Source organism: Akebia trifoliata, chromosome 2 (assembly GCF_017979445.1).
Source record: "Akebia trifoliata isolate Shusen 1 chromosome 2, ASM1797944v1, whole genome shotgun sequence".
Lineage (NCBI taxonomy): Eukaryota > Viridiplantae > Streptophyta > Magnoliopsida > Ranunculales > Lardizabalaceae > Akebia > Akebia trifoliata.
In genome coordinates this window covers 27,573,438-27,601,310 of record NC_141376.1, presented here as the reverse complement: position 1 = coordinate 27,601,310, position 27,873 = coordinate 27,573,438, and the positions used below count along the sequence as shown (strand labels likewise).

Genomic DNA, 27,873 nt, shown 5'->3' with positions numbered 1-27,873 from the left:
GCATTTTCCAAAGAAACAAAAAAAATATGAGAGAGTTGTAAGTCCTCTGCAAAGGCAGCCGAAGATGAAATGTCGATGTGTTGGTCGTCATGTGCGACTGTGTTTCTCCGCCCGTCCACCCTAATTACACGTGTCGCCATTACCAACCCTCTTAACCTAAGAAACCCCTTTCGAAGGAAACTCGTTTTCTCTCTAATGGAAAGCGATGAATCCAAACAGAGCTTCGGCTTCCTGACGAAGAAACCCTACGATCCTCCCTCCTGGGCTGTCCATCTCGATCCAATCCCTTCTCACATCTTCTCTCTCGCAAATGTAAGATCAAAATCTTTCTTTTTTAAATCTTATTTCAAGCAGCAGCGTCAGAGATCAGACTGCTTTAATTTTAATTTAGTTATAGAAGATAAGGTCTTATTGAATCTCCATTTTTGTGCAAGAAAAAAAAAAAATACTTACATCACTGATATATTTTTTCTTTTCTTTTCTTATCAGCTTCCCACTCCTATCCACAAATGGAATCTTCCGAATTTGCCGAAAAATGTTGAAATGTGGATTAAGGTGAATTATAACTTCATTTAGCTTGTTTTTTTAATATAAATTTTATTTGTTTTTTGTTCTATAATATGGATATTAGTTTCTTTTACTGTTCTCCAAATTTTGGAAGAAGCTTTGATGATAATAATGTGAAAAAGGGAAATAGATAAATTTTTTTGTCAAATTAAGTAAACCGATATGGTTTTGAAATATTGGCATACCCAGAGGAATTTATCCGTTTGCGTAAAAAAATTTAGTGAATTTACTTTTATACCCCTCTAGTTTAAAAATATTGGATTACACATTTTTTGAAAAATTAAAGGGGTATAAAGGCAATTTTACTACAATAGTATTCACAAGAAGAACTGCCCGCGGATAAAGTCTTAGATTACGTGGCTAGATTTGAGGGTTGACTAGGATTAGGTGGCAATGAGACTAGTACGTAGCCCCAAAGACATTGTTTGTCTGGGAAGAAGACAAGACTGGTTGTCTATTTCAGCCGCAAAGGAGAGGGTTAGGTTAGGTGGTGGTGGTGGTGTGTGTGTGTGAGAGAGAGAGAGAGAGAGAGAGAGAGAGAGAATTGAACTCCAGAATCTTTGTCCCGTCAATGGGACCACCAGGTTTAAATAGAGGACCCCTCCCTCTCTCTGCTTACCTGGGCAATGGATGTCAGCCCGGATGTCAGTGATAGGTAAGAGGGGTCGATGTCCAGGGCTAACCTTCTCTATCGAAGCGGTCAACCTTGGACAATAGACTTTCCTTAAGGTTGACAAAAGGGATTCAACAGGGTTGACATCTCTTGTTGCAGCGACAGACTCCCTAGGGATTGATAGTGGAAAAAGAGGATGTCAGCCATGCTGACACTCCCAATTGCCTTGCTGACATTTTCCAGAAGGTTATGATCCCTAGGCGTTGTCACTTATTGTCCCTGACACTGACCTGCTCCTCATCTCATGGCCTCTAGACCTATACCTTGAAAGCTCCCTCCTTAGTATCTGCATGTCTTGTCTTGGGTGTGGTGCACAGTCATACCATAGGTCTGAAGGAGCGTGCCTTGTGGCGCCCACTACAGTATTGATGTCGGCGCCTATTGGTGGAATCGGTCCCTAGTAGCATACATGTTTGAGCTAGCGTTCTCAAGATGCGTGTCCAAAAGCGCCTATTAACAAAAAATATTTACACAAATGGATAAATTTATCCAAATATGTAAATATTTTTGAAAATTTTTATCCAATTGTGTAAAACACCCTTTTCTTTCTATTAGTGATGACCTTTTTAAATTGCATGCATTTTTCCCTCTAAAGGGTTGGGTTCCGTAGACTCATGAAAGTACACAATCCCAATGGTGTAGACACTTAATCCTAGTGTAGGGATTTTGTCTTCAAGATTTGTGACATATTCTCAGGATACCTTTTTCATCCTAACCCTTCGATATTGCATGTACACTGTCAAGACTGTGAATGAACATGAGTTCCCTTTCCATGTGTCTACTGATCCCAACCCTTTTGGACATTTGATTCCTTTCTATGTTCTCCATATTTTTGGTATAAGGTTTTGATGATGATGTTCTTTCTTCTTTTGTTATTGATGGAAATTTTGGGCATATGTGAATGTAGTTTATTGATGGCATATACCGATTATATTAACTATTGAAACATATTCAAAAGAGGATGTATGATACATATGGGCAGTTACAACTATTTATCCAAATTTGTAGTGCAATACAATATGAAATTTATCAATATTTATCGTGATACATGTCATTTTTATGGGATATTGATAGGGCAAATTACCATTTCGGTGCTGAGTATGGGAAAATTCCCATTCTGACTCACTGTTCATTTTAATTCCCAAAACATGCTTTTTAGCAAGATCGTCACTTTTATCAAATCAGTGAGATCATCACTTTTATAAATTCAGTGAGATCGTCACTTTTAGAATAAATATCAGCAATCTCACTACCTTTCAGTGAGATTGTCACTTCTATAAACCAGTGAGATCGTCACTTAAAAAAAAAAAATACCAGTGATCTCGCTACTTTTTATCATCGAGATTGTCATTTTAAAATCCCTAAGATCTCGCTATTCACACTATGATTTCAATGCTTATCATTTTTTTTTTCTTTTTTTGGATGGATAAGCTAGACTCGAACCCACAACCTCAAACTTGGATTACGAGATGTCAACCAATTGAGCTATGGGTCAATGCCCATTTCAGTGTTTAATATAACTGATATAGTGTAAAAAAGAAAGATTGGCCTACGAAATGATCACAACTTGTGAATTCTTTGACTCCTTATTGGTTCTCTATATTTTTTGTGACCTTGGCTTTTCTTTATCGTTTAACATTCTTTTCGTTTACACTGACTGAAAAATTTCGAATTATATAGCGTGACGATCTTTCAGGGATGCAATTAAGTGGTAACAAAGTCCGGAAATTGGAATTTTTGATGGCAGATGCCATAGCACAAGGTGCTGACTGCATTATAACCATAGGAGGCATCCAAAGCAACCATTGCCGTGCAACCGCCGTAGCAGCAAAATATTTGAATCTTGATTGTTATCTTATACTACGTACCTCAAAGGTACCCTTCGTTTTGCTTTTCATTCTCTCTTTGGTGGTACGGTATGTTTGGTACTGATGTTTGAAATTAAATTGGCTCATAGAATTGCTTCTTGAATTCGTTGCAGGTTCTAGTGGACAAGGATCCTGGATTGACAGGCAACCTCCTTGTTGAGCGTCTAGTGGGAGCACATGTTGAACTTGTCTCGAAAGAAGAATATGCGAGAATTGGGAGTGAGGTTCGTCCTTCTCCTCTTAATTATTCCCTCTCTCTGCTCTGCTAAAGTTGGATATTTAGTGTGGGTAAGATTTCCATGTGCAACACTTCTATTCATGGTTTTAAATCTTGATTTTGCATCTAGTCTCGTTCGTGAACCATACGGATATGACTCGGACGAGTCATCTTGGTATATCGGATTATTTTGAAGATTTTTTTTTTTCAAGAAAGAAAAATATATCACGGTTATGGTGTCTCATCTTGATCACGAACTATAAAAAAGAGGACTCGGGAGGGGTCTCAGACGATTTTTAGAACCATGCTTCAACTGCAACATTGTAATTGATACAGCCGTTATGGACATACCATGCTTCAATTTGTTATTTAGTTTTTGGAGCATTTACTATCCAATTATGTATTTTTAATGCATATTGTCAAATAATACCAGATACTGAATGGATACTTCTATGCCACATTTATTTTGTTTTCCTATTGGACTATTGTGTATTTTATTAACTCCTAGCTAATTTTCAATCCTCTTGCCAATAAGAAGTAAATAATTTTATACTACGTTTGGCTTGGTGTGAATCATAAAAATTGATACCTAGCTTGAAAAAATTAATTTTGTGAGTCTTCATACCATGGCCTGGGTTCAAAACCTGCCTTCATCAATCTGCACTAGCCTTTAACTTGCTTGCTTACCCCCCCTTCCCCCCACAAAAACTAAAGAAAAAGAAACCCTTGCTTGAAAAAACTAAAAATAAAGCATGGTTTAAACATCTTGGTGGGAAACCTATATCCATGATTCAAAATTACTTGTTGCTCCGTTATGTTTTCAATTTTTCCCTATCTTTTTTGATATATCAGTATGAACCATTGCTAGATATTTTGGTATTACGTAAAAAGAACACTTTTATATATTGAAATTCAAATGTTTCGGAATGCTTCATGAAATATCCATTGTTCTAGAATGTCTTTGTTGAAACACTCCCGTTTTTTGACCTACTGGAATGGAACATTGTTTCATGTTTTGAAATTTTATATATATATATATATATATATATATATATATATATATATATATATATATATATATATATATGGACAGCGTTATTACGACCCCCATTACGACCCCCTTTGCGACTCACCATTTGTCTTATATGGGCAAAAATGTTTGGAATGGGCTGATTTTTTGTGAGGATGATCTCTGTGATGAGGGGATCATCCTGGCAAAAAATCATCCCATTCCAAAACTTCTAACCCCATCAAAATTGATTTACAAAAATTGGACGGTCTGTAATTTTTTAACAAAAATCGGACGGTCTAGAAGTTTTGGAATGGGATGAATTTTTGCCAGGATGATCTCCTCACCATAGAGATCATCCTCACAAAAAATCAGCCAATTCCAAACATTTTTGCCCATATAAGACAAAACGGTGTGTCGCAAAGGGGGTCGTAATGAGGGTTGCAGGAACGCGACCCTATATATATATATATAATCTTTGAATGCTTCGCAAAACACATCAAAATATATTGGTATGTATAGAATAGCATGTCTTCCATTAGGCCATTTGTATCCAATACTGAATTGAGATTTAAACAAGTTTTATAGCTCATAAGATTCATTTAGTCAACTACTTTTTTTAACGTTATGTATTCATAAATGCAATTTTTGGGGTTAACTATTTTTTGTTTCAGAATGTTTTGAAACATTTCTAATGTGCATCGATGTGAAAAAATTAAACACTTAAAGATAGTTTCCTATATTTATTTGTGAGTAAAAGCTACCTTTTATTGATTTAAAGACAATGTTTCAGTTTTTTGAAAAATCAATACAATGGAATGGGGCAGATTTTAAACATTGCTTGTATCCATATCTATTCTAAATTTTGAGAAATGGGAGTTGCATCTCTGTTTCCTCTATTAGTTTTTGTTGTCCATATTCGTATGGCATTTCAGTTTGAAAGGGATGGTTTTTTAACCTAGATATATGCAACCAATATCAGTAGAACATGTTCAATGTGCCGGGAGAGGGTGAACATAAAGAGATGTTTGATAAAGTTAAGGGTTTTTCATGTTTTGTTTCCACCATCTGAAAGCAGTATGAATTTATAAAAAAAATCAATATGATACCTTCTCTATTCAAACTGAGTTATAGGATCAATACTCCAAAAGAACTCTAGTTCCTTTCTCTCCATATTCACATTAAGGAAGTGAAGTTCTAGAAGAATTTGAGAATAATTGTGTCAAGTCTCTTTATGAGAGCTTGGCAGGAATTTATATTAATTACAAAGGTCAAATTACAGAAAGGTCCTTATAAATAAGAATTAAATAGAAGATACTATCACTAATAAGTAATAAAGACTAGAAAGCAACTATAGCAACAAGTTAAATTATTTCCAATATTCCCTCTCAAGCTGGGGAGAATATATCAACTAAACCCAGCTTGACAAGGTGAGAATTAGTGATAGACGGACCAACAGACTTCGTAAGCATATCGACAAGCTGATTTGAAGAAGGAATGAAGACTGTCTGAAGGTCACCTGATCGAACTTTCTCCCTGAGAGAGTGAATATCAACTTCAATGTGCTTAGTTCTTTCATGAAAAACAGAGTCAGAAGCAAGCATAATAGCAGACTTGTTATCACAGAACATAGTAGAAGAACCAGAAACAAGAAAACCCAACTCTGTCAACAAAGACCGAAGCCAAATTATTTCACATGTACCAAGGGCCATAACACGATACTCAGCTTCAGCAGAAGAACGAGATACCACATTCTATTTCTTATTTTTCCATGAGATAAGATTATTACCATAAAAGGTACAAAAACCAGAGGTAGATCTCCTATCTGTAAGAGAGCCAACATAATCAGTATCTGTAAAACAAGACAAATGTGGCTGAGTAGTGGAAGAGTAGAAAAGATCAAGATTAGGACGTGACTTCAAGTAGCGAGAATGCGATAGACTACAAAGGACAAATCTGGTCTAGTGTTAGTTAGATAAATCAGACGACCTACAAGTTTCTGATAAGAGGAGGGGTCTGATAAAAGATCACCAGAATCAGTATAAAGACGGTGATTCTAAACCATAGGAGAGGAAGCAGGACAACAACCAAGCATCTCAGTGTTTTGAAGAAGATCCAACGTGTATTTACGTTGAGATAATGATATACCACGACTAGAGCAAGCCACTTCTATTCTCAAGAAGTACTTGAGTGGACCTAAGTCTTTAACTTCAAAAACACGACTTAATAGCGCCTTGACCTTGTCAATCCATTGTGCATCATCTCTAGTTACAATGATATTATCCACATATACCAAAATAATAGTGCAATGACCATCTACTCATTGACGAACAAAGCAAGTATGATCTGAGTGACATGTAGAAAATTTCATAGAAAGAATAACCTCAGAAGAAAGTTGAAATCAGGCTTGCGGGGACTATTTCAGGCCATACAAAAACTTAAGAAGGCGGCATACCTTCCCAGAATATTCCCCCTAAAGACAAAACCCTGAAGGAGGGTCCATGTAAATAACCTCAGTCAAATCACCATTCAGAAATGCATTTTTCACATCAAATAGGTGAAGTGGCCAGGAGTTACACGCAACTAGGGAGATAAGAAGGCGAACAGTGGAGAGTTTGGCGACAGGAGCGAACGTGGTACCAAAATCTTTCCCTGGGGTCTGTGTAAATCCCTTAGCAACAAGTCGTGCCTTATATCGATCAACAGTACCATGTGCAAGATATTTTATTGTAAAGACCCATTTACAACCAATAGTCCGCGCCCCAGATGGAAAAGAAACAAGTTCCCAGGTATTATTGGTTTGCAAAGCATCCATTTCAGCAGTCATAGCTTTTGGTTCACTGAGGGTTTTTTAATGCCTCTGAGACAGATCGAGGAATTCGAATAGAATCAGTTGTGGCAAGGTAGGCCTGATAAGATGAAGAAAGACCCTGATAGGAAACATACTGGGCAATAGGATGATCAGTAACACACCTTCGCTTACCTTTGTGAAGGGCAATAGGTAATTGAGAGTTAGAAATAGACGGGATAAGCACAAATATATGTGTGTAGGTAGAAGAGGGTATACTTAAGGAGGTTGGCAAGGGTGTAGAGGAGCGAGTGCGATGAGTGTAGACTTGAAGCGGCGGCGAAGACAGGGGAAAAATTGGAGAAGATAGCACAATAGGAGATGAGTCCTGCAAAGTAGAAGTAGCAGGATAGAATGAAACATTTTCAAAGAAAGTAACATTAAGAGTGTGGATGATCGATGAGAAACTGGATCATAACACCGATACCCCTTGGACATAGAGGAGTAACCCAAAAAAATGCATCGAATGGTTTTATCATCCAATTTCGTACGATTGGGGGTCTGGTCCTGAACGAAACACGTGCACCCAAAGACACGAGATGTAATAGGGAAGAGAATGCTATCAGGTTGAAGGACATGAAGGGGCACCTGTCCCTCTAAGGTGCGACTTGGAACACGATTAAGAAGAAAAGCTGCAGTAAGGATTGCCATATTCCAAAATGACTTTGAACATGCATTCCGCGAAGAAGACATAGGACAATGTTCATGAGATGGCGATTCTTGCGTTCCGTCACCCCGTTCTGTTCAGGAGTATAAGGACAAGTCAACTGGTGAAGCATAACATTCTCATGAAGAAGGGAGCGAATACCATCAGATATATATTCCCCCCCCCCCCCCCCATTATCAGACCTAAGGGATTTAACAGTGATATTGTACTAAGTCTGAATCATTTTAAGAAAATTAATAAAAATTGGGAGCACCTTAGAACGTGAATGCATCAGATAAACCCAAGTGCAACGAGAGTAGTCATCTATAAATGTAACATAATAGCGGTGACCATTAAAAGCAGTAACAGGAGAAGGTCCCCATACATCAGAATGAACTAAATCAAATATTGCATTAAATTGATGCATACGAGGAATATAAGAAGTGTTTAGAAAGTTCACACACAGAGCATTGAAATTTATGTCCACTACAAGCAGTTTTTAAAGTAGGAAATGAAGAATACAAGTGTTGAAAATTGACATGTCCTAAGCGAGCATGCCATAAATCTAGAGTCTGAGATGTAAAAATGTGACTGCCAGATGATGGAAGTACGGAAGCCGGAGCAGCAGTAGGCTTAGATCCAAACACATACAACCCATCCCTCTCATACCCATTGCCAAAAATCCTCTTTGAAGTCAGGTCCTGAAAAATGCAATGAGTAGGAAAAAAGGTAACTGAACAATTATGAGATTTAGTAATACTGCTAACAGACAAAATATTAAGAGATAGGTGAGGGACATGAAACACAAAATCTAGAGAAATCCCAGAGGATAAAGGGATGATACCCTTGCTGTGGATAAGTGTAAGAGATCCGTCAGCAAGGCGAACTTCCCTATGGGTGGTGGAAAAAATAGAAGAAGTAAAGTGGCTAGACTCACCGATCATGTGATCAGAGGCACTAGAATCAATAACCCATGTCAAAGGAGTAGAGTTAGACTGAGTGACATTGAATGCAAAGGATGTACCTGGAGGCGTAATACTTAAGGCCGCAGTTGAAGAGGTTTTAGTGTGAGCTTGAATATGATCCCGAACAATAGTAGCAATCTGAGTCTGTAGTTGTTGCAAGTCAATTATACCAAGTGAAGGAGGATCGGTAGATGAAGATTCCACTGTAGCAGCACGAGGAACAGAATGTCCCAAAGATGAAGTGGAGGAAGATCGTGGTATCAGATGAGTATAAAGATGAAAGTAGCGGGCCTTCTCATGACCAGTCTTCCCATAATGACTACAAGTAAGACCATTCCCTTTACCACGACCACGAGTTTCTGATCCAGGGGTACGGAGGTCGGAAGAACTCGAATTGGCAGCTAAGGCCATCTGATCTGTAGCTGGAGCAGAAAAAATGCCAGGAACCTAAGTCTGAGGAGAAGGAATACGGTGACGACGCTCATCACTGTCAATGGTCGCAAATATCTCAAATAACGAAGGTAAATGAGTAGTGTTGAGAATCTGTGTTCGAAGTGCCTCAAATTTTGGACGTAGACCCATAAGAAACTGGTAGGTTTGATGTCAAGCAATCCGCTTGACAACATAATCGGCTGCCTTTGAAGACAATTCAGCCATAGATTCAGTGAGAAAGTTCTTCCCAACGTGACTGAAGGTATCCAAAGTAATTGGCTACACTCTGAGTCCATTGGGTAGCCTGGGCAATGTCTCGATAAAGTTCATAAATCCTTGAGTCATTCCTGGAATGTGCGTATGTCCGAGTAAGTGTTGACCATAAAGTTGGAACTGTCTCATGGTACATGAACATGGTATAAATACGCTGCTCCATGGAGTTAAACAGCTACGCAAGGATAGTGCAATTGTCGATCTCCCATGATTCAAATTTGGGATCAGTTAGAAGTGGTTTAGTAACAATCCCAGAGAGCCATCCAGATTTCCCTCTATTCCCTAGAAAAAGATGCACAGATCAGGACCATGACTGAAAGTTCCGACCATCAAGAAGAGTAGTAGTAATACGTTGAGCTGAGGAGTTAGACCCAAGGACTGTAGCGGACGTTGTAATTCCTTGTTCCAAAGACATCGCTTTGGTTTGAAGGGAGATCTGAAGGAGAAATTACGTAAAAATTTCTTGAAGTAGAGTCCTAAGCCTGCTATTGTAATTACAAGACTCAAAGACTACCAAAAAAAAAAAGGGCAAAAAACAAGATATCCCACAGTTGTCACTAGGTTTCAGGGAGGATGCAGGGACCTAAGAAGAGTCCAACTAGTGTCGTACTCGTTCCACGAGGTTTAACAGACCAATCACAAGGAAATCTGAAACTATTAGGGCTGTCGCAAGGCCAAAACAAAGGTTCCAAGGATGTTGAGACCTAACAGAGGGCCAAATCAAGACAGCTACTGCTGTCGCCTAACCAAAACGAAGCTAAACCCTAGCCACTGCTGTCTCCTGACCAAAATGAAGCTAAACCACTGTTGTGACTGACCAAAAACAAAGCCAAAAAACTCTTGTTGTGAAGTCGTAGGACCAAACCAACGCCAAAACTACTGTCGCCTAACCAAAACGTAACAAAAAACTCTTGCTGTGAAGTTGTAGGACCAAACTGACACCAATACTACTGTCGCCTGACCAAAACAAAACCAAATCTACTGTCGTTTGACCAAAACGAAACCAAAAATCAGAAGAAAAAAAAAATCTGTCGCAGAGTCCACCAAATGATTTCAGGCTGTTGAAGAACCAAGATGAGGCAGCTACTGTTATCGCAGAACCAAAAACGAAGGTATTAGGTTGTCGTAGGACCAAAACTACACAGTAACTTCTGTCGTCTTGTTCTAGGTTGTCGTAGGATTCGATAATGGTGGTTGTAGCACCAAAAACAGCCACTAAAGCAGCACAGTTGCTATCGCATACCCCAAAAAAATTTCCTGTTATGTAGAGATAAACCCTAACATAGGGTAGAAGCACAGCGCATTATTGCAACATGTGATAAAACGAAAACAAAAAAATAATAAAAAAATAAAATTGAAAGACCCCTGAAGGGGAGAAGATCAAATGAGATTGACTCTAGGTTAGGGTTTAGGATTTACCCAGTAAAGAGAAAAAAAAGATGAGGGAGAAAATTCCTTGGCTCTGATACCAAGAAGAATTTGAGAATAATTGTGTCAAGTCTCTTTGTGAGAGCTTGACAGGAATTTATATTAATAACAAAGGTCAAATTACAGAAAAATCCTTATAAATAAGTTAAATAGAAGCTACTATCACTACTAAGTAATCAAGACTAGAAAGCAACTATAGCAACAAATTAAATTATTTCCAATAGTTCCTTGAGAGATTTAGTTAACAAAGATTGTTGAAGTAGCTCTTAGTGCTTTAAATGTGCTATCGGCTTTGGTGGGGTGAGACTGTCAGAATTACTTGAGTGAGGTACCTAGATGTTTAGCAATTACTGTGTGAGGAAGATTTAGTCAACCAGTATTTTTTACCAATTTCTTTAAATTTTGATCACATTAAAATAAATAAAAAACTTGATTTTATTTTTCCTTTTCAAAGAGTTCTAACAGTACAATCCTTCTTTGGTTCCAGGCTCTTGCTAATTTGCTAAAAGAGAGGCTATTGAGTGAAGGGAGAAAACCATATGTCATTCCTGTTGGTGGATCAAACTCTCTAGGAGCCTGGTGAGAATGGTTTGATGATGTCATATTCTTCTTTTTGTGCCATATTGTTTTAAACTTCACTTTCTAATTATTTTAGCAACATAGATTAGATTTAGTTCTGTCTCTTCTATTTCAGCCACTTCTATGTTGTGGTATTAGATGTTATTATATTGGATTTTTATTTGGTACACATAGTCTGTCTTCTCTTGACATAAACCTCTTGAATTTGATTTGTAAGGTATATTCTATTCTATCAGACATTCTTGGGGCCCCATACTTCCTAGTTTTTTTTTTTTTTTTTTTTTTTTGGGGGGGGGGGGGGGGGGGGGGGGGGGGGGGGGGGGGGCGCTGTTCAGCATCTTCACTGAGGGTGAATATGGAGTAGATGTGAGTCTTCTCTTTGTTGTTCTCTCCTTCACTTATGGAAAGAGTATTCTTTTTATTATGCCCAACTTGATCTAGACTTCTCTTCTCGTAGTTGTTGGGTATGATACATAGAAATCTTTGGTTCTTTTAGGATTCACTCTTGTTTTTATAATTTTACTTTCATAAAATTCTTCAAGTAAAGCTGAAAGGACACATGGCCTGGATATAATCTTCAGCGATGCTCATATTTTAACTTGTGCCCATGTGTTCACATTTTCAGTTTTTCTGCTCTATTAATTCACTTGGGTATATTAGTTAGTTCTTTAACTAGACCAGGGCCCCAAGGTTGTGATCTTTGATACTAGTGAACACATGGTTATACACTTATACTTTATGAGACGATTGGCCTCAAATTTGAGATTCAATGAAAAATGGTACCTTTGATGGAACTTTTTGACCCCAAACGGCCTTTTCAAGAAAAGAAAGGGAAGGGTGATGACAGAAGATATTCATAAAAAGACTTGACACAATTTTCTATTATGATTCGCAAGCCACGCCATTTGGTCTTTCTCCATAGGAAGCATGAGAACAAGAGAATTTTAATCATGGGATATGCCACCAACTGAAGCTATGAATCATTGAAATTCCTTCTAAAACCAAAGTCCAATCCTGAGGAAATTGTGCTTTAAGAGGCGACAAACTGCACCATCTAAGAATATGCTCTTATTATTAGGTTGAATAAGTGCCAGACATTTCTATTTTGTCAACAACATGGAGATTATATACCAGTTAGTCTTTTGAATTTTTGCAGGGGCTATATTGAAGCAATTAGGGAGATCGAGAAGCAAGTTAAGATTGGATCTGTTAAAATAGGATTCGATGACATTGTTGTAGCATGTGGAAGGTCTTGCTCTTTTCTTTATTTATATGTTTATTTAATGTTTGAAGTCCAAAGCTGACCTGCATACTGGAATCATTGTTAAAGAAAGTAATTAAGCAATATTCAACTGAATATCGATAAAATAAAAAAAAGCAATATTCAATTGAAGCTATCCTATAATGCTGTAATCACTTTTCGAGATATAGGAGGCAGCTTAAATGGTACACTACCAGCATAAGAACTCAATACATTAAGGTGCATAACTGATGCAAACTAACCCAGAATGATGAATCTGAGATCTCAAATAAATTACCAAGAACAAATAAAAGTATAAATAAATTAAATCTACTATTGAATATAAAGAAATTATAATAGGCAATTAAATTATGATCCTAGACTAAGTTAACGTCCTACAAGGCTATTCCCAAATATTAAAGTGAAGGATCCTAAGGAAGATAGAACTTCCAAGTAATTTAGGGTCGCAATCTAATAGTGGAGGGTTCCAACAAAGCCCATTTGTTATATTTTAAAGAATAATTACCAAATTTTGCAATTAAGGTAAGATTTAAGCATTTAAATAATCCAGCAATAATAATTTTCTAAAGAGAAAACTACATTGACTTACCGGGGAAGGGCTTAGGGTGTTTGGTTGAGGTTGGGGTAGGGTTTAGGTGGTTTGGTGGGGATTAGAATGGGATTTAGATGTTTTCGTTCGGCTTGATTTGGTGAGACAGCAATATGGTAGGGTTTAAGAAGGTTTATGGGGATTGTAGCGGCTGGGGTTGGGTTTTGGAGTGGTTTTATTGGGTTTAGAAGGCTGGATTCAGGTTTCAGCAAGGTTTAGGGACGTTGAAATTATTTTGCAAGGATTAGAAGAGGTGTGGGAGGGTTTGATTGTGATTAGAGCGGTCTGGCTAGGATTTTAGTAGGGTAGGGGCGTGCTGAAATCGAATTTCAGTAGGTTTTAATATACTAGAATTAGGATTTTATGGGAGGCTAGGCCAGGTCTAGGACTGTAAATTTGAAGTTTAAAACTAGAAAAAAAAAAAAAAAAATAGAGAAGATAAAGTACCTTGGAATCACTTCACTGGTTCTTGGCAATTGGCATCACACCAAATCCAATCACTGGAGAAGTTCTCAAAGCTGTAATTTTCTTTTTATTCCACATAACTGTGAGAAATCATTTATAATATCCTTATATATATGTGTGGGAAAAGTAGCATGGTCCCTGGAAGGGGCCATGTAGAGCATGGACCGAGGTCCACATTTGGGCTACATGAACTGCCCTGTTGGTCCAAATGACAACTTAACCCTCTTGTTTGTGGTCTAGATTGGGTTTGAAAAAAAATTGACAAAAAAAAAAATCCTTTTAGCCAGATCTTGAGTTCGAAAATGAACGGCCACTGAACTCCGAGATTCCAATGGTGAAAACATCTTTTTTTTCAATTCTGTTTTTTTGGGAGTTCATAAAATTTATGCTCTATATACTTGTGGCACCCGAAGGTGTCTTTGGGTACCACCTTGACACATGGTCCCTAGAGATAGATGGTCCTTTGGTCCATATAACCCCATCTCTCTCTCTCTCTCTCTCTCTTTGTGTATATACATAGGGTGGCGTTCGGAGGCCCTAAAGAGAGCCAAACATTTTTTCAATGTACAGGTTAGAAGTTTTGGAATGGGCTGATTTTTTGTGAGGATGATCTCTATGATGATGAGTTCATCCTCATAAAAAATCAGCCCATTTCGAAACTTCTAACCCCATTAAAAGTGGTTTACAAAAATCAGATGGTCCATGATTCTTCAACTTGTAAACTAGGGTTAGAAGTTTCGGAATGAGCCAATTTTTGGTGAGGATGATCTCTGGTGAAGAGATTATCCTCACAAAAAGAGATCATCCTCACCAAAAATCAGCCCATTTCGAAACTTCTAACCCCTATTTTGAAAAATGTTTGGCTCTCTTTAGGGCTTCCGAATGTATATATTTGGGCTCTCACATGTTATACTCAAACCCTAATCCTAACATGACCTAAACTTTGATTTTTTTTTTATTTTTTACCCTGAGATACAAATTATGCCCTACAAGTATTTTGGCCATAACTTTCTCAAAACACATCGGATTTACAAGATCTAACCTTTAACAAATGACATGAAAATCAACCTAACATGACAATTTTTTACCGTTTAAAATATGACCTAAAATAGTGATGTGAATAGTACTCAAATTCAAATCGGACTCATAAAATAAAATATAACACTAAAACTAAGCTATGGCTCAAATAAGAAAGGCCCATGATCTCTGATGTCCTCATCAATAACTCAGAACCCATTCCAAAAAAATTTGGCACTATTCTTATTATTATTTTTTTCTTTCTTACAAGACCTTGCATATCAGTTCTCTAAATTGAACTTCCAATTTTCATGTAATTTCACCTCAAGTTTTGTCTTCAAATTTTTTTTTTCTATCAATTGGTGAGAATTTCTTTTATTATTACATAATGATTATGTTCAGTACTGAATGTAGATGAAGCCCAACTCATTTTATGCTTCTCTTTTGCAATTTCTAGTGGGGGAACAATTGCTGGTCTGTCATTGGCATCATGGCTTAGTGAGTTGAAGGCAAAAGTACGTGTTATTGTATTCCACCCCCACCCAATCCATTCGCCCATCAACAAATTTCTTCTCTAACGAGCTCTTGATACTACAGGTTCATGCATTTTCTGTCTGTGATGACCCGGAATACTTCTATAATTATGTTCAAGGCCTACTTGATGGACTGCAAGCAGGTGTTAGTTCACATGATATTGTCGACATTCAAGATGTGAGCACTTTATTAAATTTAACTAAGATTACTAGTTCTTTAACAAACGTTGCATGTCGTTAATCTGTTTTCCTATTCCTTTTTTTTGGAGGGGGGGGGGGGGGGAGGGGGTTGGGGGGATCATTCCATTTGGTGGCTTTCCTTTGTTTTATCTATTCTATATAGTGGAAGAAAAGAGTTCTTGTGGGGTAAGATTTAGTATTATATTTGTACCAGTTTCCGAGGATTAGTACATTCAGGTGTCGTACCAACACAATGCACATTCCTGTTGAGGCAGGTTTCACATGAGGAAGTTGTAGAATGGTAGGACCATGACGCCAGGGGTGGAGCCAGGATTTTGCCCACATGGGGGCAACTAAGAGCAGAAAAATTGTGGGGGAAAAAAAGAGTGGAAATGTTTTTATGCAATAGTGGTGGATTTTTTTATCCGCTACTATTATCTGTTGGAATAGCTCATAATTCTTTATAGGCTTTGAAAATTCTTGTGGGGGCAATTGGCACCTTGTAAATCTGCCCTTGCATGGGACTCTTCTTGTTTAAACCCCTCACCTAATCTCCTGTCTCCACTTGGCCAATAGAAATCACTTTTTATTTCTTTCTACCCCCTCCCCTTTTTTTCTTATTCTCATTTCTTAATAAATAAGTACTATTGGATGGTTGCTATATGTTGAGAAAATAGAGCAACACCCAAACTGTTGGGGTATTTTGGAGAAGGGCTTCATGCCAATCCGATGGGTCCTTGTCAGATGGATGGAGTAGACATGTTAGTGCTACATATGCAAGAAACCCGCCCTCATCAGGAAAAACAAAATCTGGTGTGACGTTTCAGAAAACTTCATTCCTCATTTTCTGTTCACCAGGATGGAGTATTCTCGTTCTTTCTTTTTTTCTTATTTATTGTTATGCCATTCTTCAAGGAAAACCTTGTAACCTTTTCATATAGGTCCTACAGTGGGATTTTGTGTGTGGGTGGGTGTTGGGGGGGGGGGGGGGGGGGGGGGTGTTGTTTATGGGTTGGACAGGGATCGCATGAGTACTCTCTTTCTCCATTTTTTCCTTATTTTTCCATCTTCATCTAAAGCCTTTAAACCAATGTGGTAACTTCCATGCCAACAATGGGCATGAAAGTCATTTTAGCTTAACTATGTGGTGACTATATTTTGCAAATTTGAATGGATTGCAATTTGTCCTGTATTCCTATAAACAAATGAGAATCAGTAACAGTGTTCTCGTATTAGATTTATACAATCCGGAATGGCTGATGAAAGCATCATTACGTGTCTGTGTATATATTTCTTCTTTTTTTTTTTTATGGGTATTCTGATGGTTTTGTTTCTTCCTGCTAGTATAATGCAAAGCATTGAGTTTCTTTATTTTCGCAGGCGAAGGGTCTGGGATATGCCATGAACACCACGGAGGAGCTTAAATTTGTTAAAGAAGTCGCTGCAGCGACAGGTGTTGTTCTTGACCCGGTCTACAGGTGTGACAACAATCCTATCCTCCCCTCTTATATTTTTTACTTTTATTTTAGAGAGATTCTATTGTCACACTAACTTTTGCTAACGCCACCCCAATTCATATGTAATCACCAAAGAAATAGTACACATCTTGGGGTGGCATTGGCAAAAGCTGGTGTGGCAACAGAAGCCCTCTTATTTTATCTGCCTTTTGTACCTGTACGTATGGCAATGTGTGGGGTGGTTGAACCAAGTAGCACTCGTTCAAGCTTACAAATGATATTCAATGGAAAAATGTTTAGTACCATCCCCTGTGAGGCCATCTATTAAGCATCACTTTACGTTAATATTTTAGTACCATATTTTAATAAAAATATCATAGAAAAGCAGAAAAAGTGGAAAAAAACATGAATTGTCATCTTATTATCAGGATCAGAAAAATTATCTTGCAATGATATGATTAGGCATAAGTAGCGGAGAATTACTAATAGAATAAGGTGTGCCTCCCTAGAAATCTTGAAAGCCTGGCATCGGACACCTCGAGGAAATGTGCGTTGTTTTGCTCGGTAAATGGGGTTTTGGATATATGGTTCTGAGTGCTATAGCTTGTGTGGAGAATCATGGCATCATTGATTTTAGTCATGTAGATTCATTCTTGGCAGTACAACATTTGGTTAGCTCCCCAACTTCTCCTAACAGTCTTACTACATTTGTTTGGTCTCAAGCCCAAGTGCAGGTAAACCTCACGAGCATTCATTTTTAAATAGATAATAACTAAATATTCAAATAAAGAAATTATACAATTTCCAATAAAAAAGAGAAAATCAAGGAAAAATCTCAACAACAAAAAAAGACAAAAAATAGGATTAGGTATAATTTCACATTCCAAAGTTCAATATGTAGATCCTAATTCCATATTCATAATTAAAAGCTGAACCACAACCATTGTTTCCTACTTTCAACTTTCCAAATTTTTAATTCCTCAAATAAAAGACTGTACTTAAGAGAGTAACAATCATTTGTACTATAAAATAAAATAAGAACACTCTTTAAGACTAGAAGAAATGGAGTAGGGTTAACTCATCATCAAGCTTGTCCCAAAATTTGTAGTCAGCATAAAGGTCACAAACTACATATATTGAATTTTTTCCCTAGTCACTACAAGTCCTAGTTGATTTGCATCTCCAATAATATATTGTTTCTTCTTCTTCTTCCACAATGTTTTTGGTCCTTTCCCTAATCACTACAAGTCCTAGTTGATTTTCTCTTTCTATGTTACAAGTAGTAAACTCCTTTCGCTAATGCTCGAGTGGTTATTTCTTCGCCCTCCCCTCCGTAAACTAACTTAAAAGGTGGCCTATGAGAAGATGAACGAATATCTCTTAGTTAAATGCTATGCTACTTGGACGCGCAACCTTCGATTCATAGAATTCACTGCTCACCCTACTTTATTTTATGAGCGAGTATCTCTTGATTAAACGCTTCACGGACTCACAGGGAATGGGCTTATCAATCAACCTTATGAGCTAAGGGACTGGATGGCTATTCAAGGATTCAAGCCTTATCTGGTTCCTACCCACAGGCAGATTTCATTGAGTCAACATCGCCGGTACTCTTGATTGAATGACCTAACCAATGGCTAGATGGATAGGAGGGTTGGCCCACGACCCCTCGATGCATTGCAGAATCCGTTACCGACGGATTGTTGTGAGCGAAACGAATAGGACGTGCTTTGGAAGAACTATTGCAGAGCCGGAATGGTGAGGGCATCTTTGAATACTCCAAGTTTGATATTTGAAGCAAGTTTTCAAGAAAAAAATCATTTGAACCAAACTACGGGTGAGTAGAGCAAACATAGGCAACAAACTACAGAGTACGCTACAGAGCAAGTGTAGGGGACCAAATCTAATAATTTAAACGGGAAAAAATTTGTCTCTATCAGACACTCTCCGTCACAAGACCGGGGGACTATTTCTACAAGTTGAGTTGTTGGAAAAGAAAATCTACCTCTGTTCCACATGCCCAGGAAAAGGAGTTGAGTTCTTATTCTGAGTGCTAGTGCTGAACCTACTCATTCCCTTGTTTGGCTTGGCTACCTTCAGATTCAAATAGACCATGTCCTTAGCCTTCCCTTCCCTGACTTGACTTTCCTCGAGTAGTTCCAACTCTTCAATTAACCAACAAAAAGAGGATGAAACTGAAATTTTTTTCTGGAGATATCCATTTTCCTGGAGAGACGGATAAGATATCCCGGCACTACAACATCTTGATACCACTAGGAATGGCAAAAAATCTTGTATAGCAAAAATAACTTTATAATCATAAAGACTATTATTTAATGATATTACAAAAACATGAATGATTTTCCCGTGTCGGATGTTGTTGTTGTGTCCCATGATTCATATTAAAATAATAATAATATTTAAATAAATAGATAAAGTAATGAAAGAATGGAATAATAAAAAATAACAATTTGTTGAATTTTATTTAGTTGTGGCACTCTACCCTAAGATTTGGGTTTGAGCAAGTCAAATACATAGGGTGCCTACCCTTGTTCCCAAACCTTTACAACATGACTCATTTTGCAAATCATGAATTTCTGTTATGGATTTTGATGTATAATATTTTTCTTTGGTTCAACATTCTTCAGTGGAAAGGCTGCCTTTCAAATGTTGAAGGATATGAATGATAATCCAACAAAGTGGGAAGGGCGAAGGGTTCTCTTTATACACACTGGTGGCCTTCTGGGTCTGTTTGACAAAGCTGACCAGATGACTCCAATGGTAGGGAACTGGCGTCAAATGGATATATCTGAATCCGTTCCTCGAAAAGATGGTATTGGGAAAATGTTCTAAAGAAGCAAAGCAAGCAGCTTGCGCATCGCTAGATCCTCTAGTGAATAAAAAGGTATACTACATGGCTTTCTCACACATTGAGTCTATATTTTATGAAATGGTTCTTGTTTTACACTTCTTTCCAAGCATGGCTTTGTATAATTTGACATACATTTATTGAATTTAGGGTTATTTTGAAGTACCCTTCTAGGTTTTGGTGAAACTTAAAGAGACTGACCTAGGTTTTAAACTGGTGACTACTTGAAGTAGAAATCATCCTTGAGTGACACACCCACTCCACCATTCCCAGTTCTTTCAAAGCTTTCTTTTCACAGATCTTCCACTATAGTTGAAATTGCACGAAATCTGCCCTATTGACATTGATAATTCAGTCAAAGAATCACATTCAATGAAAGAATGAACAGTTAGTGATTTGGGCAAATGTGTGGAGATAAACAATCCGTTTCCAGCTAGGGGTGTAAATTGGTCGGTTTTGGTTCAGATCCATGTATACCTAAAATGGAAACCGGAACTTAAATAAAACTTCTGTTCATATTTGATTAGTTCCAATTCCAGGTATTAGGCTCTTGATATCAGAACTGAGCCTTAAAGTACTTGATACCCATGAGTATCCAATTAGATAGACAACTATTTTTAAATGAAAAAAACTAATATATGATTCTTCACGTACTGGTTGCTACCAACAATTAATTCATCAAGCAAAAATAAAAAACTTTTGATTAGAAAACCTTAGAAAATTATGATATAGAAGATTTGTTTATAGGGGTGCAACTCGGTCCGGTTCAAACCGAAAACCAAACCAAGCTAATATCTTGGGGTGGGTTTGGAAAATGTTGTGGTTTGGTTCTGGGTTAAGAATACGTAAACCTATCGATTTGGTTCAATTCTCGGTTTAAGACTTGTATAGAATTGAACTCTTAATGGCTTACTATCGTTTATTGCTACGATTGAAATAGTGTAGATTAAATACCCCAAGTGTAGGGTTGTAGTGAATTAGTAAAATCTCGAGAGTCCAAGGTTGATCCGCGGGGAATATGTAAAAATTGAAATAAAACATGAATGAGGTGGAAGAAGATTTGACCTATACTATTAAAAATATGATTTTCCACACTTTCATATGGAACAAAAATTAAAAGATTTAAAACAAAAATTAAAAAGCGCTAAGGCATCCAAGGTCCATTCAAAAATTACAATTTTATTCATTCAACATTTTTTCTTGGTTAGGTTTGAATTAAGATTCTCCATAATTGGATAATATAACAATTAAACTAAAAATCATTTTTTTTTAAATATTTTGAAAAGTATAAGGTTGTCACGTGTTGTGCATTTACATACTATAGGAATTTCTTAAGCAATCAATGTAACAATCATCTACAATGAATCAAGAAAAATTTTCAAGCATTCAATGTGATGATCGTAGAAAAAAATTCAAAAAGAATTTATAGATATAGAATTAAATATTAATTCACATTGTTGATCGAAAGAAAATTACAATTTTCGAGTTTCACCCTTAGCTGTAAATAGGATTTTAGCCAACAATTTTCATAGACGAATTCATCAAAATTATTGAATAAAAAATCTAGAAAAATAAACTAAAAGAGATTAAAGAGAGAGAAATTAGATTGGAGAAGAAGAAGAAGAAAATAATTAGAAGTGTAAAAAAAATAAAGAAAATTAGGAGAATAAAGAAAAATAGAAGGTGAGAGATTTGGGAGGAAAGAGAATTTAACATGTAGAGGAAAGAGGGAAATAGAAACAAGAGAGATGTAAATGATCTTTTTGAATAAGAAAAAATAGGAGAGAATTTTATTCTTTTAGGTAAGAAAATTTGTAAAGATTTTCATTTTTTGGAAACTTTTTTTTATTTCTTTAGCCCTTCGTTTAACTTGTCTCGTAATTGCTCATCCATCGTTTTGCATATTTTATTTACAAAAAAACCATCTTTATTCTTTTTCTCTCATTTTGAACTTTCAAGATCTACAAGAAAGAAAATTCAACTAATTAAGTCATATTGATCAAATTAACATTAATTAATTATCACAAATTAGGGATAAATATCATTAATTTGCATAATTATCACAAACAAAATATAGTTGTGATTAATTCGAAAAAGGAGAAAAGCTAGCCATTGGACTAAAGCACTGTTTTTTCATGTTTCAGAATTTATATGGTGATGAGAATGTCATGGTTCTTTTGGAATTTATTCATCATTGCGATGTAGTCATATTCTCCATTGATATCACATTGATAATAAAAAAAATAGTTTTTTAATATTATACTTGTTCTTTCTATGTCAATTCAACTGACATCTTCAAGATTCTTCATAAAATCAACAAAATTGATTAAACTAGAGCAATTTCTTATCTTCTTACTAACTCTTTTATAGATGTATTATCTATTGTTTTACTTTATGTTTTCCAGAACTTGTGTGTTTTTTGTCGATGTTTTCTCCATGAATTTTCAATCAAAGTTTCAGACATTCAATAAAACTTTAAGTTTTCAATGAAGTTGACATTGATGTCTCGTATTCAAATTACATTCACTTTTTTCGTTGGTTGAAAAAAAAAAAATTAAAATCTCTTCATCTGAAACTTTTACGTAGTAGTTCGTTAATGTGTCCTTGTACAACAATAAAATGGAGTAGAGAAGAATGAAAAATGGGGAAGAATAAAGAAGGATAATATGCTTTAAACCTCGGTAGCAACGACGAAGTACTAAGAAATGGAAAAAAATGGAAGAAGAAGAGTTTCTTAATACATGATTCTATCTAACCCACGTCGCACAGATGAAAATGGAGAAATAAAAATGAACAAGGAAGAATAGATGATAAAGCTTGTAAAGCAACCTTCTATCCTCTTTTCTTTCTCCTAAGTCAAATCAAGTTAGAAAATCTGACTTTACTTTTGAGGTTAATTTGGTCTCTTTTGTAAAATAAAATCTTGTTTTGGTAAAACGTTATAAATCGGTAATTATTTGACAATAAATGAAAAATTAGTAATTTTTTAGTGAATTCTCCAATATAATTAGATTATTAATTTATAAAGGGGAATTTACCAAATAATTATTACATTTTTCATTTATTATTAAAGTATTATTGGTTTGTAAATATTACCAAATCAATATTATATTTTGTAAAAGAGATCAAATTATTCTCAAAAGTAAATGTTAGATTTTCTGACTTGATATGACTTACAAAAAAGAAGACAAGCTTCGTCATCTTTTCTTCTTTTTCATCGTGCTTATTCCCTTTTCGTTAGTGCACCATGAGGTTATGAGGATTTCGACGACATCTTTTCTTTATTTTTCTTCCTCCATTTTCTGATATCTCATCCGAGTGGTTGAGGTTCAAAGCTTCTTTTTTATCATTTTTCCTTTTATTCTACATCATTTTTATTATTGTACAATGACACATTAACAAACTCCTACGTAAGAGATTAAGGTAAAGAGATTTTGATTTTTCTTTAACTACTAAAGGAAGTGCATGTGATTTTCGTATTGTTCCTTTCCTTCATGCAATATGTGATTTTTGTCGACGTTTTGAATGCGAGATAACCAAAGTTAACTTCATTGAAAATTTAAAATTATATTGAATGTGTTTGAAACTTTGGTTAATTGAAAATTTATAGACAAAACATTGACAAGAAACACACACTCAAGTTGTGAAAAATGTTGACAGACATAATTTCAATGATAAAGATATGCAGACATAATTTCTATGACAAGTTGACATTATTGTTATCCACTATTGACATTTTATGTCCATTGTTCATAATTTTGAAAGATTTTATACAGGATAAATTAGGGCTGTTAATGATCTGAAATATGCTCGATGTCCGAACTAGTTCGATCTAATATGGAAAAACATGAAAAATCGATTTCGAATTGAAATCTTAAATCCAAAATAATTTTGAATTGAATTGGGAATTACCCCAATTCGATTTGAACATATTTCAATAAATTTTTTTATTATTCTCAATTTCATATAAATACATATATAGATAAAACGTTTTAGTCTTTTTGATTTCCCTCTATTCGTCATAAAAACGTAGATTTTTAAATTTTTTTGAACATTGATAATTTGAAAATAAGGCATATGTTTGAATCGGACCAAATTGATTTTGGATTAAGGATTAAATGAAATGGACCGTATTCGATTCACATATTCATTAATTTGTTTGTATCTGATCGGGTACATCTTTAAAAAAATTCGGATCGGATGGGAGTGGCACTAATCTGGTACTGAACCGATCCGTTACTAGCCTTAGAATAAATATATAACTAAACATACAATAAATGTTGACAAATTTTGCGTAAAGTGTTGATAAAACTGTAATGTTAACATGGATTTATTATGTTTCCTTTTTAGGGTAGGGCTCATATATGAACATAGATCTAATGTGTTTCTATGATGGAGTAATAGAGTAGAATGACAAATGATGCATTTATAAAGTAGGTAGTAAGAAGTAATAAATTACTTTTGCTCAATCAATTTTGCTGATTTTATAAAGATTCTTAAAGAGGTCAGTCAAATTGACACAAAAAGAACAAGTATAACATTAAAAAACATATGTTTTTTATTATCAATGTGATACCAATGGAGAACATGACTATATCGCAATGATGAATAAGCACCGAAAGAATCTTGACCTTCCCATCATCATATGAATTCTAAAATATGAAAAAATAGTGTGCTCTAGTCCAATAGTTAGCTTTTCTCATTTTCCAAATGAATCACAAACATACATTTCAAATAAAATACATGCATCATTATTTTGATTACTAGATGCAACACACACAAGAGGGAATATTGATATTGCAGAAGTAGAGGTAGAAGAAAAAGATATGTCCATTAGGAAGTTCATCATACTCCTTCAAACACAATAGAGAACATTTCGATAAATGTTGTTAAAACATTTCCTTAGGAATTGACATAAATTACCTTGATAGTGAACAAATCATTTCATAGTAGTTGATACATTTTCTTTCATGAAATCATTCTTTAAAGGTTGACAAATCTGCACTTAAATGTTGATAAATCTTACTCAGACATCTCCTAAGTCGTCAATAAAAAATTTGTAGAATTTTAGTGTTGACATATACTTATTATTATGTTGACAATATCTTCACAAAGAGTTGGCATTCTTATTGTCTAACGTTGATTGATCAGGGGTAATTACGTTGAATCCTACCAATTACTGACGAGTTATTCTACCGAGTTGAAGTTCTATGATCTAGATGCCTTCATCGATATTATTATTGTCGGGAGGGAAGAACATTTCTAATAATTATATTGGACATTTGGACCTTCTATGAGAAGTTACAAGAATACTTTCCGTCTAATTGTGCTAATTGATAGCATATTTTTAAAAGGTAGATATGGTGGAATACTCATTTTCGCCATAGGTATGGATGAAGATAATTAAATTTTTCCCTTAACATTTGCAATTATGGAATTCAAAAAACAATGAGAGTTGAAGTTGATTTTGAAGAATTTTATAGATAGTGTTGTGGGTTTCTAGTTTTCGTTCGTCTTTCAATCAAATAGAAATTTTGGTATTCTATATGCGGTGTCTTGCATTTTTTTCTAACGCAATGCATCCTTATTGTGCCTACAACATAGCTAACAACATTCTAGGTGGTGATTAAAAATCTAAATGAAAGTTCCAAAAAGCGACAAATGTTTTTGTTGTAATTTAGTGTGAAAGGATAATAGCGTCCATGAAAATAAAAAATCTCTCAATGCCTATTGTTACATAGCTACCATTGAAAAAGAACATTGGGCAAATGCGTTCATATTGGATGTAAGGTTTTGAGTTATTCATATGAATCATGTTGAAATTAAATGATTTTAGTTGTAAGGGAACTGCCAATCACATCCCTTTTCGAAGAAATTCATAGTAATTGCGCAAATCATTTTTATCTATGTAAAGAATTTGAAGAGAAGCTGAAGATTAGGTTGACCCCATGGACAAAATGTCATATATTGAGACAGGGGGAGGCATCGAAAATACTTCAAGTCCATCTTCTCAGTACATTTTCCAAGTCCGGAGTCCACTACGGTTTGATACGATATACTTCGAAAATGTATTTGCAATTGTAATTGATTCCAAACAATGAGAATTCCATATGAACATGCACTCAAATGCATTAATTTATGTAAATTTGATGTCTATGACTATTGTGAAAATTATTATACGGCTGAGACCTATAGAGAAGCATACAAGGAATTATGGGTGCCAACAATAGGAAAGGAACAATAGCTAATAAATGAGACATATAAGAGTATAGTTCCTCCAATGGAAAGGGTAATATTAGGTCATCCTAAAAAGACGATGAAACTATCCAAAAGTGATGGTATTTTGATGCAAAAGAAATTTTATTCGAACTGTAAGGGATTGAACCATAATCGTAGATCTTGTAGCAGTCAACAACCTGATAAACCACTAGTACCTCGTCTGATTATTGATGTCTATTTTACTTATTAGTACATTTGTGAATAACCTATCGAAATTTCATGCAATGTTAATAAGTCGTGAAGATAGTGTTGACAAACTTGGCCTAAACGGATGAAAAATCTAAGTAGTGAATCAAATTGATCTAAGAAAAAAATTGGCCTAAATAGTTAACAAATCTTTAAATCTCAATTAAAGATTCATTTACAAGTCGAAATTTGTTAAGACTTCTAACTTGACTATGTTTTAAAAAAAATTATCACTTGGATGAAAGGTTTATCACATCGTTATCTTGAATTATTCTCTATCAAAAGTCTTATATGGATTATCAAATCTTACTAAGGGTCATTGGACCCATATGGATTATCTTGAATAAGGTTTATAAAATCTTACTAAGCGTCGTTGGGCCCATATGGATTATCACATTGACAATCCAAAACAACCACCTTCTACTATTGGGAGCCAATGTTTGTCTTATATGGATTAGTAATTTCATAATGGGCTAATGTTTTTGTGAGGATGATCTCACTATAGAGATCATCTCCTCAATAAATTTCAATCCATTCTTAAACTTCTAATCACATCAAAAGTGGTTTACAAATTAACAGTAAAAATTGAAGGTCACGATTCTTCAACTTGTAAATTGGGGTAAGAAGTTTCAAGAGATCATCCTCATAAAAAATCAACCCATTTCAAAGCATCTAACCCAAATAAGACAAATTTTTACTCTCAATATTGCTTAACATATTCATGTATGTATATATAGGGAGCCAACGCTTTTGTCATATATGGCTTAAAAGTTTCGAATTAAACTGATTTTTTGTGAGGATGATATTTATGGTCTAAAAATCATCATAAAAAAAATCAGTCAAATCTGAAACTTCTAACCCCAATATAGCCCAACATATCCAACCCTAACATCAAACATCCTTATTTAGGAAACCATACAGTTGGCTAAGAAGTCAGATCGCTCAGGTCAGAATGATAAGATAAGCCCAGTTGAACGAGAAAAAACATTTCAGAATGAAGATCATTTAGCTCGATATAGTAAAACAAAAACCCCATTTCATTTAGAGCTTGATCATGAGTCAAATCCCTGCATTTAATGCAAAATCCACAGATACGTAACAAAACAACACTGACAACGACATTCTTTAACTCACCAACTTCTAAATAGTAAAATTAGTTCAACTCAACAATTAATGAGTTGAAGTCCTTTAAATCAAACTCAAGTGCCAACATTAACGAGACATGGGTACGAGACCTAAAGGCGTAGTCAGTCACTGCCGCCAGCTCATAACTTCTTCAGCAATACACCTAGACAAACCATGCGGTGACACCTATGCTAGATTCAGAGTTATAAAACCTCCTCTCCTAGTTGTAGAAATGTTTTGAAAAAAAAAATCTTTTCTATAGACAAAAATATAGGAATACACTCTACAACCCATTATTCATCGTCTTCCTCGTTCTAACCATCGTCATTTATTTTTTATTACATTTTTATTATTGACTTAATCTTCGAAGGATCCTTAGCAAGTACTACATCGGGGTCTATCATTCT

At 35.5% G+C, this 27,873-nt stretch overlaps 1 protein-coding gene across 3 annotated transcripts; it reads left to right on the top strand.

Annotated features, from left to right (window-relative positions):
• Positions 1-26,055, top strand: D-CDES (D-cysteine desulfhydrase). Of its 3 annotated transcripts, XR_015175565.1 has the most exons (11): positions 2-312; positions 490-555; positions 2,921-3,115; positions 3,222-3,332; positions 11,414-11,505; positions 12,662-12,754; positions 15,295-15,352; positions 15,435-15,548; positions 16,931-17,028; positions 19,656-19,912; positions 25,028-26,055. XR_015175565.1 is itself a non-coding variant. In XM_086432208.1 (10 exons), the coding sequence occupies exons 1-10, from the start codon at positions 70-72 to the stop codon at positions 19,858-19,860; spliced, it is 1,275 nt and encodes a 424-aa protein (XP_086288334.1). In that variant the 5' UTR covers positions 2-69; the 3' UTR covers positions 19,861-20,038. The 3 variants fall into 3 exon arrangements, 2 of the variants coding, with proteins under 2 accessions (XP_086288335.1, XP_086288334.1); XM_086432208.1 differs by lacking the exon at positions 25,028-26,055 and having other exon boundaries at positions 19,656-20,038; XM_086432209.1 differs by lacking the exons at positions 12,662-12,754; positions 25,028-26,055 and having other exon boundaries at positions 1-312; positions 19,656-20,038.
• Positions 26,056-27,873: the final 1,818 nt, after the last annotated feature.